Source organism: Podarcis tiliguerta, assembly GCF_965153285.1.
Source record: "Podarcis tiliguerta genome assembly, chromosome: 11".
In the NCBI taxonomy this organism is placed as follows: Eukaryota; Metazoa; Chordata; class Lepidosauria; order Squamata; family Lacertidae; genus Podarcis; species Podarcis tiliguerta.
Genome location: NC_139544.1, coordinates 27,822,110 through 27,838,007, shown reverse-complemented (window position 1 = coordinate 27,838,007; position 15,898 = coordinate 27,822,110). Strand labels below are relative to the sequence as shown.

The 15,898-nt window shown below is 39.3% G+C and overlaps 1 protein-coding gene across 10 annotated transcripts in view; it reads right to left on the bottom strand.

Moving 5' to 3' along the window:
* The window catches only part of MCTP1 (multiple C2 and transmembrane domain containing 1), a 166,912-nt gene that overhangs the window by 18,743 nt on the left and 132,271 nt on the right, over positions 1-15,898 (bottom strand). For all 10 annotated transcript variants that reach the window (XM_083403796.1, XM_083403800.1, XM_083403799.1 and 7 more), the window contains 2 exons: positions 13,509-13,628; positions 2,586-2,639 (listed from right to left, as the gene is read on the bottom strand). In XM_083403796.1, coding sequence (XP_083259922.1) covers positions 2,586-2,639; positions 13,509-13,628 — 174 coding nt within the window. The remainder of the gene's footprint in view (positions 1-2,585; positions 2,640-13,508; positions 13,629-15,898) is intronic.

The following is a 15,898-nucleotide window of genomic DNA, read 5'->3' as shown; positions in this document are numbered from 1 at the left end:
GGCTTTCTAGAAGTAGTCAAGGAGTTATCCATTCGTTTTGAGTAAGAGGCAAATATCTATACCAGTTCTGAGGAAAGACACTTTTCATAATCACCCAACTATCTGCTAAGTGAAAACATATGGCGCAGTTTAGGCAAAGCTTGCCAAAGGTCTTTATTGAATGGAAAACAGGTGCTCTTGTTGTCTGCCATGTAATACCCTATTTACCCCCAAGTCCAAAGGTTACTGGACTAATAGTTGCCTTGTGGTAATCGGGGAAAACTAAGTTACTTGGCATGGTCAAACATCTGGGACATATTTTATATGCTTGCAACATATGCTTCAGCTTCAATTAAAGTGAGGCTTTGGCACATTTATTAATCTTTTGACTTTTATTCTATAAGGGGACCCACTGACCTCACTTTGCTATTTTACCAAATGAGAAAACAGAAAAGTAATGAGAGCTAGAGGTCAGCATCAATCAACACTGCAGAATTTACATTTGTTTTCTCTCAAAACTGTATTATACACACCATTAAAATGTGTGAATTCACTCTTGTTGTGTATTACACACAATTATCCATGCAATACAAGTCTAGTTTAGGGTATGGATGAGAACTAAAACTAATCCTTCTAAAATTCTGCAAATGTAAAAGTTCTCTTCCAAAAATACAGTGTCTAGTCTCTAGGAATGCTTTGCAAAATAATACTGTGTACATTATTTGCATCGAACTATAGGGTTACATAAACCCAGACACTTATGAACATTATATTGTGAATATTCAGTCTAAACGTTTTCCCATAAGAATAAATAGCACGGAATTCATATCTTCATGGTTTGAGTAGTTATATTCAAGAAGTATTTTGGAACCATTTTGTTGGATTCAGACTGCCAAATACCGTTCCACATAGTATGCTATTTTTAGCTTAGTATGGTTTGCTTGTTAAGTAATTTACACAAGACAATAAAATACTTTTCTTGATTACTTAGTAACAAAAAGAATGGGTCAATTCCTTAATTACTAAGTAGCTAAGATTTATTTAAACAAAGGGTATATTAGAAGTACTTATGTGTATACATTTTACAGGTGTTGCAGATATTTCTATGGATACAAAAATTACTGGACATTCCCATATAATATGCTATAATTATAATGAAATATGAACAAGAGGAGGAAAATACTCACAAATGGATAGCAGACCTACGTTTATCAGAGGAGAAATGCTTTTGAGTTAATATACAAGCTCACTACATCTACATGGCTGACCTTCACAATAAATCACATATTCTGTTGCCAGACATATACACTACTGAAAGAAAGCACACGTGGCTTTGCACAAAGAAAATTTAGGTATGACGTTATTTCATGATTGCAGCTTGTATCAAAATGATTTAAATGTGTACAAGGGAAAAAATGCTGTCTCTGGCTCTTGAATGTTAAGATAATAAGGAAATAGTCCAAATTTTCATCTTTCAAAACACAGACCTTAATTGTTCAAAGGGCTAACTAATCACAGTGAATTTTCTGACACTTGAAATGTTTAGTAGCTGCCAGCCTACGAATTCTTATAGCGGTACAGAACTGTACATCTCTACTAGCAACAAAGGTCAAAGGCATAAATTAAGATACTTTTTCTTTCTTTCTCTAGCCTTAAAAAAAGTCAGTGCTTTATTACAACAGAAGTACAAGAACGTTCGTAAAGGTCAATGTTTTCTGTATTTAACGTGAAGTGCTTTAAAAGAATCTGAATACTTTTCTCTATAAATGCCCTCACTTCAAAACTTAAAACACAACAAAACATTTATCTTGCTGTACTTTTACTTCCCCACAAACCAGTCCTGCCAACTAATGACATTGCTTCACTCTTACAAGGTCATTCTAATTTCCTCTCTGTGCCTCTTCCCTCCCCTCTAGGGACAACCATGCAGTCCTATTGCTTGCTTCAATAACCTGTATAAACTAGCTGTTATTTACTGTGGTGGCAAATCCTCAACCTGACCAGCAACCTAGGAACTGAGCAACATTCTCAAGGGCTAAAAGAGCTACCATAGTCCCTTAGGTTGATGCTGGGCTGCACAACACCAATCCCAAATCCATCTGTAAGAGGCCCACGAGAATTGTGATTATTTAAATATCATATGGAGTGAAACACGCACCAAACATTCTTCTGCCAAGTAATTCTCAGAAAATTATAGATGGCAATAGACCACCTTCAAACAGTGTGGCTTTTCTATTTTCACAACATTTCTTCCCACAAGTAAGTACAGCCCTATTTGTAATACTCAAGACAGGACAAATTTTTGTCCTTCAAAAACAGTTGTCACTGCAGTTATCTTCACAACAGCTATCAAGTTCCAGACAAGCTGAATTATTTTTGTTCCTGGTAGGAGGAAAAAAAATTGACCCAGCTCTGGACAAAAAAGGGAGGATTTATAGTCCTCTTTCCCTTCCTACAATATACACTGGCATTGTTAGGATGATAAACAGCTCTGTCCAATTTTCTGGACTAAAAACACTTCAGCTCCTTTTTAACTGTCTGCAAGAACAGTGTCATGTCTAAATTCTCCCATCCCCAGGTACCCAAGTGCTAGGAAAGATAATTACCTTGTCATCTCTGTCATCCTCTTCTTCCTCGTCCTCTAGCATGTCCTCCACTACCTGCAGACACAAACAGGAGTAGTTGTCATGAGTCAACAAGGTAGTGTTTTGTTCTGCCAAATCATTAAGCCTTCCGTGGTTGGAAATCTTTATTAAATATTTCCAAATAAATGCACAATAGGAAAATTTAGCCTACAGATTCAAACTATGGTAATACTCTGAAAAGCTTCGTCCTGTATACAATCCCATCAAGGTGGTGCCCTGATTGGAATGCTATGTTAAGAAAAAAGCAAGGCTCATTATGAATGTGCATGCCGAGTCCACACTTGTCACTTTGCTGCTGTTTGGCACTCAGCTAAGTCATGGTTTGGTTTAGCATGTCATCTGAACCCAGACTTGTGGTTTAGTTCTTCTGGACAAACCATTAGCAGTAACCTATATAGGACAAACCTTCGTTATGGCTCATGGTTAGAGCCAAAACTAGGATTTTGATGGCACACTAAGGCAAACTATGGCTTAGGTCAGCACAGCCCTAGAGCAAAGCAACCAGAAAGGAGTGAAGCAGCTGTGATCTCCTTTCCAGGACTCTCATAGCCCTGCCAAGCAATTGATCCTTGAACTGAAAGGAGATTTGCAATGATTGGGTGGAAACTAACATAACTAACATTGTAAAAAGCAAGCTGTACAACTGTATATATAGCAGACCAAAAACAAAGTAAAAGGTGGTCCCTGAAGGTAAAGAGTCCAAGGACAAGGACTCCTTAACTGAGTGCTAGAGCACTAAGATATACAAAAGGCACACATTGAGAAGCATAGAAATGGAATTGAAGAAACAGTAGATTTTTTTCAACCACTGAAAGATTGCGACCTTCACCTAACAGGACACTATTTGCATGTTGACACTGTATTATTTATAGTATTACTGCAGTTACTAGACAGTTTGCAACCATATTTTGCATGATCACACTATGGCCATATGGCCATGACCGACTGTCTGTTGTGGCAACAAGCTGCAGTGAGCATCAGGCTCGTTCACTCCCTTCTTCCCTCCCCCTGCTTATCCAGAAACTGCTGCATTTGGTTTTACTTAACTGTGCTTTGCCATACTATCAAGACAAACAAACTGCGGTTAAGATTAATATGGTTATTTCAAACAATCTTCAAACCATAGCTACTGGAAGCTACCATAGTAAAAATTAAGCACAATTCCAAGTCTGAACTAAGTAACATGCTGTAGTTGATCAAAAGGGGAAGTGAAAGAGCCCAAACACATCCTCCTGGCTGTAGGAAATGGGGAGACGAATGGAGGGCTGGGGAATGTGCAAACCAGAAATTCTCTATTGCTTGTTTTATGACTTATCATGACTTCTGATATATGTATTAACAGCCAATATGTACCAAGAGCCTTTGCATGCTTAACTCTTGTAACACAGTTTAGATTTAAGGTAGGTGATCACAACACTCTCACATGAACAATACAGTGTATGCAGAAGGCTAGGGTTATTTCTTTAATGTATTTCGCCTCAAAATTGTTTTGTTTTCATTGTTTTGGTTTCCAATTGAAATAGTATGCACGGCACAGATATATCTGATATGGACCTGTGATACAAAGATGAATAAATACTACTACTAACAATAACCGTATAAAATACCCTGGTTTCTTAAATTCTGTGTGTAAGAAGGCTTTTTAAAAATATTCAAAGTAACTACTACCTAGGTATAAGATTCAGGAAAATCTGTACCATAGGTTGTTTCTACACATGAGATTAATCCTAGCCATTTTCTCAGAACAGATTATAAGCAGGGCCATCTATGTGATTTGATGATAGAGAAGTTTGCCTATTAAACTGACTAGTCTTTGTGAGTAGTTATCTCTATTAAATAGCTGGGGGGGGGGCGAGTGCTAAGGCTTGCAAGAGAATGGATATACACAGCGTAGGCTAGAGAAGGGTCAGAAGACGGAAAGAAGTATTTCCCCTTTTAGAAATAAATTGTGGCAATGAATAATCTCCATCCCAAATTGGTCATTATTTGTGATGAGCAAACTCTCATTGAAAATCTATTTGGTCTTTTTACCCATTCCTTGATAATACTGCGGGGGTAGGTAACCTTGATCATTTCCTCCCAACTACTCTTGATGAAAGCTAAAAAACCTAAATAAAGCATGCCTGCCTCTATCCTTTCAGTTTCTCTTTCCCAGCCATCTCTCTCCCCATATTGCTGAGAAGTGGAAGGGAGCATAAGTGGTGATGGGAAGGTCTTGCTTGTCCTTAATAGGAAATGGAATTCATGAACATGTCATGGAGAAAGTAAGGAAGAACCCTTCAGCCGCATGCAGTGAAATTTTCCATAGGGGAACAGTTCAGGCCAGAGGCATCACATCTTCCTCTCTAAGCCAGACAGAAACTTCCCAGGCTTTGGGAAGGAAGTGCCAGGGGAACATTTAGGGGACTAGCCCAGTCCCCCTAGTCCACTGACCACACGCTACTGAAGCCCTTATATACTAGGCAGTGGCGTAGCGTGGGTTGTCAGCACCCGGGGCAAGGCAAGTAATTTGCGCCCCCCGCTGCACTGTCCCTCCCCCAGATAGTCCATCGCTCTCTCTCCGCACCGCACACTTGGCACCCCCCCCTCCACAGTGGGCGGCGACCCGGCGGCTCGGATCGGGTGAGAGAGAGTGAGCGAGCCAGGTAGGGGCAGAGAGCTGCGAGTGCGAGTGCGCCCCCCCGATGTTGCGCCCGGTGCGACCGGACCCCCCTGCACCCCCCACGCTACGCCACTGATGCTAGGTTTCTATGTGAACTGCAGTTTGGAAGTCTATCGAGTTGTGTGAAGAACTTATACAAATACTTTTTAGAGACCATTATTTTTACTTGTGTTTTTTTTAACGTTTCCCCCCATCCCTTTCCTAGCAATGCTTTCCCACTAAACAGCAATACTTCCTTTTATCCTTATAAGTTGAAAAGAGCAGCACAGGAGGAGTGCCAAAAATAAGAGTGTTAATGTAGCTTCTACCACTGTTTGTGTTGGAGCAGGCCATCAATGTTTCATTTTCATTGTTGATTCAAAGGATCACCTGAAGGTGTTGCAGGAACCAAAGTGTGGTTCTCAGGGGTGAGAGAACAACACTCCCTCCATCCTCTGCCTTTGGTTCTATCTTTCTGTTCAAATAACTCATGTGTTATTGGGGGCAATGCAAGTAATGCAGCCGACTTTTCGAGAGAAAGTTTATTCCACAGCATATACATTTCAACTGCATTTATTCTGTAGTTATTCAGGATCATTTCAGCTTTGCTTTATAAGGCACAGCTGTTCCTTCTCAGACCTTTGGATGGCATAGCATCTAAATAGTTGAAAAAAATATTATAGGGCAAACATTAAGGAAACAGTATTTTACTTAAGGTTTATGTAGGGGGGGGGGGAATGCTTAACATTGCTTCAGAATCTGTGCTTTAAATTTTGCTGTCTGCAACCTTGCTTGAAATCCAGCATTATTAATCAAACAAAGGAAAGGCACCGGGGAAATCAGAAAGCTCTAATGCAAGCAGTTAAAAGTGACATGACCTTCTGTAATGTCACTTGTCACAGATGTATATGACACATAGCAGTGGAAGATATTGAAAGAACCTAATTCCTGGTGCTGATCCATGATTATTATACGAATATAGATGACACTTAAGAGCACACATAAGATGGTCTCACATATTACACACGAGTTTCTTTATTGTGCTTACTGTTTAGCCATAAATTACACAATATGGCTCAAGAACCCTCTTCCCTTTCTGCTTTGCAAGGTATTTATTGACAAAAAAGCAAGACAGAATTATTTGTATGACAGCATTCAGACCATATATCATTTCCTCCTGCCAGAATGCAAGCATCATAGTATACACATAACAAATGCAACAGAAATAGGCAGCAGACAACATGACACATAAGTTGCTTAGATGCCCATATCCATCCCAACATAGCAGATATAATTGCAATTGAAATATGCAGAATACATTGAAATCATGTAATTATATAGGTAGAAGCAGTGGTGACTGATGTCCATTGGAACAGGGAAGATGGAAGGCAGGGAACCCAACAGTGGGTGGAGCCAGGTCCAATTGACAGGCAGAACCAACAAATTCTAGCTTTGTCCCCATCCTCATCTTCACTGTGTGAGAATAAGAGGGATGAAGCTCCCCACCCTGAACTGGTTATAATGACAAGTGTGAACTGGCTGAAGGAAGACTGAGGTTGACGGGGCAGCACCCCATTTGCCTTAATAGACCAGCCTTCACTGGTTGGAAGGAGACAGAAGTTCATCCAGTTTATACTCAGTAAGATACATAGAGTGTTGAACCAACACCATTGGGTCTCTGAGTTATTTTCCTGAATCAGGTATTTGCAACTGAAGGATTTGTTCTTTACAGGTCACTGGTTACCCTCCTAAAGTTAAAAGGTTCCAGATGAGACTCAGGCCTTTGTCTGACCCCCCACCCATGTAGCCAAGATTTATTTATTTCACTTAAATATTTATAAATTGCACTTTCATACAGTTGTAATTGAAATTATTCAACTCCCATTGCAAATCAGGTTTATCATCAAAATTTACAGACTTTCAGCTGTTTGCAAGGAGCAAATCAAACAAAAGCAATTGAAATAGCTTGACACAATGGATGCTTCAAGTGGTTTCCCCAAATTCAACTGAAATTGCAGGTCTCAGGTTTTAAAGATCTTGGGTTTTAAGGACCTGCTTGATTAACACAGGTTTTTCTTTTTCTTTTAAAGATGTCTAAAATGATTGGGAATGATTCCTGCCAAACCTCTATCAAGAAGGGGTTTCACACTAAAGGTCTGGCCAGCCAAACCTCAGGGGCAGGTGGGACCTGGTGCTTCACATCCATCCCTCTCCCTTGGCTGCCTCCTAGGTTTGTGCTAACTTCAATTCCCTACCACCCTGAATATACTCTAGTTTTGGCTCCATTCAATTCTGGCTTTATGTTTCCTTTGAATTGGCTATGGCAATCAAACTGGTCTTGATGGCCCTCAACTCAATACTTCCACTGGTGTTTCTCTAGGTGTTTCACCTTCTGTGTCATGCAAAGACACAAGGAGGGAAAACAAAACCAACCAAGTAGGCCTGCCACAGATCAGCCTTTGCAAACCAGACCACAGCATGCTAGACTACAAGCAGAAAGCAGCTCCCTGCAGAACGAACAGCCCCAGATGGTTCAAGCAACAGAGTCGACCTACACACCAAAAAACAAACAAACAAACACCCCAAGGACACAGTTAACTTTAAATTCTGGAGCTGACATAACTCCAATTGAAATGTAATACGGTTTAATAACCCCGAACCAATGGCACTTTTAAATATGTGAAAGGATATTTCACACGAAAAACATGTGAAAAGAGGAAAGTTTGTAGATGTGCAAGTGTGCTAATGCATGCAATGTTATATGTAGAAACAGACACACAACAAAATAGGCTCACTCCACATAACCGTCATATCTATGTTGATCAGCCCAGATTATTATGTAACCTAGCACATGGCTGCATATTTCCCCTGCATGTAGTCAGGGTTATTAGTATATTAATATTATTGTTCTTTGCAACTAGATTCCTGTTAGGTAGGGTCATATTAATATGGCAATTTTACAGAATCACAGGGCTACTTAGCACTTTATGGTCATGATAGTTAAATTAGAGAAAAGGCATTTGATTAGCTCTCCTTGTGACATCAATATGACTTAAAAGAACTTAACTTTGGCTAAATCATGCCCTACACCTAAACATATGGAATATGAATGCTATCAACATTTATTTGCAATCATTTTTCATAAAGAAATGTTTCTTAGGGAACCTTGGGTAACAGAAACTCTGTATGGACTCTTCACTTGGGTGTCAAACCCGAGTAAACCTCTGAAATGAATAAAATGCAGAATGGCCCTTTTTGTCACTTGGCAGTCAACACAGAAAAATGTTTCCCATACAAAGATAGGCAGTCCTGTTTTATTAACTGTTGTACCACCATCATGGTCCTGCACATATATAATAAGAATAGTGCTGACTTTAATATTTACCAAGAAGCTACAGAAAAATGCCTAAGTTAAAAAGCCATACAACAATTCTGAATAAATTGCATAATATAAAGAATGAAAGCTACAGAAAATCACAAGTCATGTGGGTATTCTCAATAGTTGAAAAATAATAAAAAGTGTAGGCATCTGAACTAGTGAAATGCTGGATAATTCTGGAGCACTCAGACATCATTCAGAGCACACCTGTTTTTTGAAAGTACACAGAAGTTAACATAACTTACCAAAACAAATATTTGCATATACTGTATATTTATTTCGACCTAAAATAATATGAGACCGTGGCCTGACACTATTTTTTTATTCAATAAAGGGAACAGAACTGGGTCCTGAGTCAATGTTTCTACTCTAGGGACACAAAGGGATTCGTGAGGAATCTGGAGCTGATTTAATTCCCTGCCCTCCCATTTGTCTCTGCAAAATCTAAACCACAATATGTGTCTGCGTGTCAGTTGATTTACAATGCTTACACATAATTATAATATAAAATTATTGAATGTGCATGGATTGAAGAGGATGTGTAAAACCACTCAGACTATTGCAGGTCATCTGAAAGTACTTTAGGTCAAGCTGAAGATTCCCTACAGTCAATAAGCCTAATATCAGAGTCTTATGTGGTCATTTTCACAACAGGGCATCTGCTTCTCTCACACAGAACAGTGGAGGAAGAACTTTTTAAAATGCCGTAATTGAAACAAAACATCCATCTCTTACAGAATGGCAGCTTCAAGATAAACATATGCACCTGTGGACAGAGCACAGGCAGGCTCAAGCTGCTTAAGCAAGGTATTGCGGTTACCAGGCTCACAACCTATGTAGGATGTGCTTTCCTGTGCACAATGTTATCCCCAGGCTAGGCATGTAAAGCCTGCTTCTACACACAGGTAGAAATTCTAGAAGGCATTTATAAACAATTGATGTTAATTGCATAGCATATCTGCAACAGTATTTGGAAAACCCATGGCAGCATGAATAAAACCAAGCCGCTATTAAACATTTGACCTTGGGCTATCTCATCTACCATAGTCATCAAGGTAACTGAACCATTAGATGTCATAATTAATATGATGAGCTTGCCACTAAAGGTTGAATATATTGCTCTACATAAGGCAGCAAGTTGAAAGAAAGCAGCACTGGTACTTTGCAGTGGAAAGACAGGCATCTTTATCTTTTAAGAAATGCTTTCAAAAGTTTCATTGCTTTAGTCTGGGAAAGGGAAATGTTAATATTGTAATTTTAGGCAGACATCTCATAGGAAGTGGGGATTTCACTTGTGATGCATTCAATTCATTACATAATAGCCTTGTATGATCAACGGATTTTTAAAACAATTGAGATCTATGTAGTATAAACAGGCACTACAGTAAATCCAACATAATTTGCAATATGCAATTTTAATTGTTAGCTTAATGTGCTCTTTATGCTAGCACAGTTAATACCAAGACTACTGCAAATCTACACTTGTATATATCTTTAATGAGTTCGTGTGCTGTTTCTCACATTTTTCACAAAGAACTATGCAGTATATTGAATGTTTATTTGAACTATGTCTCCATCTAAAGGATTTTAAAGTCCATTGTAATTTTCTTGTACACATATCCTCAAAATGCACATTTACAATTACCCATAAATTCAAGGGAGATTTCAAAGTATGCATGATTGGGATAAATGAATTAATATAGTTTATCAAGTGAGATTTTAGAATCATGGCACTGGGATCCTTGGTTAGGAACTTGGACCTTAGCAGTTAAGCATGTTTCACATAAACAGTTATGAAAACATAGTTTCACTTCTTCCTATTAATACCATTAAATACAAGAGAATCCTAACCATGTCTACTCAAAAGTATGTCCTATTGCATTCAATCGGCTAGATAAAAGGGATAGGACTACAGGCCTTAGTTGGGCAGCTCAAACCTATGGCACGACTTCAGAGTCTGAGGGCACAAATGGACTGCCCAGCAGTCATAATATGGATGGAGACATGCTTTACACAGTCAGCCTCAACCATGTGTTTACACCTTCTATTGCTTGTGGGAGCAATATAGGATTTTCGCCCTGAAAGAAGACTGCCCTCAAACATGGGGACTGCCCTGTTTGAAAACTAGCCTTCAGTCATGAGAAAAACACTGCATAAACACAGGAGGTGAGAGTTGAATTGCTCTAAGGGAACTTTAGACAGTGTTCTCGAAGCTACAAACATGAGTCTGACCAAACTGCGGGAGGCGGTGGCAGACAGGAGTGCCTGGCGTGCTCTGGTCCATGGGGTCACGAAGAGTCGGACACGACTAAACGACTGAACAACAACAAAGGGAACTTTATATGGGGGGCAGGGAAGTGTAGTGCATGAATGAGGAACTCTGTGTGAACTGCAGAACCAAAGAAGTGTAGGGACTGGGACTTCCTTATTTGCATTGCAAAGATAAATGGGGAAGGCCCATCGCCATCCTTTCTGCATAGAACTGCATCCTAATCAAATATTTGATTTATTAATTTGATAACTACCTTGAGATACCAGAAAAGCTGCAGCTTATTATGATAAACTGAAACCCCTCCCCACAAATGAATAATTTAAAAATAGTGTTCAACTGAGAAGCTGTGACCCACACCTGGGCTATATCAGTGGCACCACTGTTTTGTGTTGCAGTTTCTATTTACATTACTAACAGAATGATAAAGAAAGAGTGGCAGAAACTTAGGGAGAAGACCAAAATATATAACAGTTGTTTTATTGTCGAGTTTCAGAACTGAGGGTGGTGGTGACAGTTCAAAAACACATAGTGAGCTTTTGTAATTAGAGTCAAATATCCCTTTCAATTTCAGCTCAGCTCATAAATACTTTTGACCTATTCTAAGTTGAGTTCCATTCTGTTTCCTTTTCTCCAAGACTGACCTTCTAGAACAGGCATAGGCAAACTCCAGCCCTCCAGATGTTTGGGACTACAATTCCCATCATCCCTGACCACTGGTCCTGTTAGCTAGAGATGATGGGGATTATAGTCCCAAAGATCTGGAGGGCCGGAGTTTGCCTATGCCTGTTCTAGAATGAATGAAAGGGAAAGAGGCCACAAAGGGGGGAGGCCCTTCACAAGCCAAAGAGCTTTATCATTAGGAGAAATAAATAGAGTAGAAATAAAGAGAAATAAATATTTCTAAATAGAAATATCCCTATCTAGAACACGCTACTGAGGTCCTTCCTCGTAACTCAGTATCACCTATGTAATACACAACAAAGACTGTTTCTTTGAGAAGCTGAGTTCCAAAGAAGATGTTCCACAACTGAAGAAGCACCGTTCCTTGTCCCACAAGGCAAACCCCTCTCCATCATTTATTTATTTATTTTATTTTTATAAATTGCTGTAAAAAGGCAACCTTTTTGTCTCTAGGCTGAGACAAAAAAAGATTAATGGTATTTGCTCTTGGACACGTAGTAACACTCAGAAATAAAAGAACATTTTAAGCCATTAGAAAATTAGTTAAAAATACTACAAAGTAGAACAAAGCATACATATAGGTGGAAAATGTTTCCCTGCCACTTAAAAGTGATGAGATAAGATTGGTCCATCTGTCATAATCAGACAGCAACTTGGTGAATAATGTCATTGATCTGAAGCATTATTACAGACTCTCATGCTGGAATTGATTGGGAAACTGAGATTGTTATGTAGGAGAGGCATTCTATGGGCAAAGGCCTTCTGAGATGCTGCATTTTAATTTTCTTTAATGCATATCAGCATGTTAAAGAGGAATAAGAACAGAAAAGGAAGCTTGGTGAATCAAACCAATGATTCATCTAGCCCACCTTTCTGTTTCCTATTCTTGACTCCAGGAAGCACATGAAGGGTCAATACGGCCACTGTGGCTAACAGCCACTGAAATATAAAGACAACCTCCATGAATTTGGGTACGTTGGGCCAATGAAATGTTGGACTCAGCCCTCTACGTACATGTGCTCCAAGGTACAGGTAACTTGCAACTTATTGTGAATGTCAAAATAACCCCTTAGAACCACCCCTGTAGGGGTAATCTTACCTTCCGGAACTAGTGCGCTGAATGGGTCTCATCCCCCAAGAAAGGCCTCCTAAACCCCAGTAAGCAAGGTGGAAAGCTTAAAAACTCTTTCCACACTGGGAATATTTTTAAATTCTCCACTTTCCTTGTGTTCAGTTTGTGTGATTTCAACTGGCCATCCATCAGGTGCATAAAGTTGAAATTGTGTAAGTTAAATGCACCCAAGCTGCAAGTTACCTGTACTCATAAATGCTTCTAATTGCAGCAACCATTTTACACGCACCCAACTGACACGTGTCCGCCTACACAGGGGTCTTTCTGGACTCAGAAGAAGGCAGAATGGTGGCAGAACAGGGTGGGCTGCCAACAGGGTGTAATCTGCCAACGCGTGCAAGGATCAGGAACTGAACCCCTGTGCAAAATGGTAGCTGCCTGTACATAATTATTATCTACCATCTATTAACTGGACTTCAGCTGGTCACTTATTGCTGTGTTTTATAAAATTAGACCAATACTCTTTAATAAATATGCATTTGTTATTTGATGTGCATACAGCACTGTTTTTCTGTCAACCGGAGCCATATATTCTCATGTGCTTTTAGTTTCCCCTTGCACTTCCAAGTCTAGATTGTGTTGCCCTGCCACTGTCAGTGCTGTTGGGTTCCCAGACTCTGCCCTGAACCCCACCCATTGTCCCCATTTTCATCAGAGAAGTGCTGGAAGGAGGTACATGCCAAGATTTTATGTTCCAGCATCTACAACTTTGCACCAGGTCTCTGGTGTTTTTCACAGTTTCCTTGCCCCCGCAGCAAAAAAGCTTAAGAGATGCTTACCGTATCACGTTGTCTATTATCTTTCCCTGAAATAATCAGGAAGTAGTTCCACACCAACAGTAGCAACAGTGTCAGAGGAATCATGTACAGCTCAAAATTCCAGGTCACAAAGAGGAACAGCTGGAACCAAAGAGAACGACAAGCTATTTAGATTTCCTTGAATGACAATATGCAAAATAGAGTATTATACACTAAAATTTCCCATTTCTGGCACAGAAAAAAACTATTAAACATGTCCTTAAATCTGTTGCTTTCAGCAGTTCTTACACAGGGCAACCCACTTTTTCTCAGGCAAAAAGAAAAAAATTATACTTTTTAAAGCCTAGAGTTTAGACACCGTTTCTCTCATAGCGGCAGAGCCACCTGTGAATTTTGTAATTTTGGCAAAGAAGTGTCCCAAAGCTTCAAGGACTCACGCAAGACAATGTTTTCAATGTTATTAACGTTAGTAGTAGCAGCAGCAGCAGCTTGCCACCATGATCCTTCCAAGGATTCATGTGAGGGCAGTCAAGTATTGAGAAACTTACAGGCTTCTTGGGAAGTGTACTTTAAACAGCACAGGTTTAGAAGTAAAAAGGAACAACTGAGACCAGCATTTGGATTACTACTGGGATAGGAAAATAGCTTTGGCGCCCTAACAACTGAGCTTGGATAACAAAGCAGACGCTAGCAAATAAAACTTGAGTCTTCTGTAGCCACATTAACACTAAAGAGATTATAAACGTTACAGTTCATTTGTTCACGTAAGCTGATATAAGGAATCTTTTCAGAAGTGAAACAAGGCACAAGTATTTGAAAACAAATATCGTCCCCTCCCCAGTTCACTGTAATTAAGAACAGATTAGTCGATTAACAAAAATATTATAATAACTACCAATCACACAGTAGACTTAAAGAAGGAGACTTAAAAGAAATGTTTACTTGTGTTAAAAACATATTTTCATGGAAAAACCCACAAGGCAGATTCATTTTATTTTAAAATATTACTGCTTAATATATAAATTTCCGCAAGTGGTGTACAGCAAATGAGAAAATGTATTACAAACATATACAGACGCTATCTTAGAAGGTATTCTTCTGACTCTTTTTCAGAGAAGGTCTCTTAACATGGTACCTGCCATGCATCTTATTTAAGGGTGACTTTTATTTATATGCAAGTTTCTGCAGATATAATCAATGAAGTCATCTATTAAAACTTATGGATAATTAATTAATTAATATAACACCTCTGCAGTGGTATAAAGCAGATTATAATCCTAAAATTATACTACTGCCTGTTTATGAGACAAAATTGGAGGACATCTCTTGATAGGGATGATGCCTCCTTGGACAATGCTTTCAGTGCAAAGGTTCTCCAAAACACTGAGAGGAACAAGGAATGGGGGTGGGGGGCAGAGGAAGTCTGCCTTGGTTTAGGAAACTGCTCTGATATGTCCCTTGTCAAGGAATATTCTCCAGGCTCATCTCACAAAAATGTAAACGTGTTCTTACTATGAATTTCTGTTTGGAGATCTAGTATGTTCCACCCTCCACTCCTGCCTCTACCGACAATCTTGCATGAGTGTGGGTTATGCCTTCTGTTGCTGCCTTACATACTGTTAGGGCTTCCTTTCCCTTCCTTAGGTTTTTGCTCCTTAATTGAGATTTCTGTCTTTTCTTGTTAGGGCAAGTTCTTTTGTTACTTCTGTCTCCTTTGTTAGTTCTCCGTTTTCTTTCCTGTTATCCGTAGCGTTGTAACAGTTAGGTTCCAGTCATCAATGTGGTTCCAGTTGAATAATCGTTTAGGGGTCGGGGAGTTGTCCACTCTGCCAGTTGGTCTGGTGAAAGAGGATTCCTCCTCCTCCTAGAGAGGAGGCAAAAGGCCTGCCTGATCTTTCCAGTAGAATGCATCATCTCTATCAAGGAATGTCCTCCATCCTTATTTCCAAACAGAAATTCACAGTCAATGTTGCTGTTGTTGTTGTTAACCCACTCTTCACTGAATTCTTCAATTCCACATTGGGTAACAACGAAATAAATAATAATAAAAATAATCAGAAAAAATACAAAACATACAGAACCCATAAAAACAAGACCAATAAATGTAAAAAATTAACAGCTACGTTTAAAAAAAAGAAAACAACTCCATGCACAGATGACTTGCCTCCTTATGAGCAGTCATGCTTCACCCTTTTCAGTTACTACCATAAAGTAGACCATAACCTATGAAGCAAATAGGCGTTTAAAAAAGAAGGGAGTGTAACTGCTATATCCTTTATAACACTATGGAAACGTAGGCATAATGTGGTAGTCTGGGTTCAGATTCATTTTATTATATTTCTGGGAACCAATGATCACATAATTCTAATACATTTAGAACATCCAAAATGATCCGCACCAAGCCCGAGTCC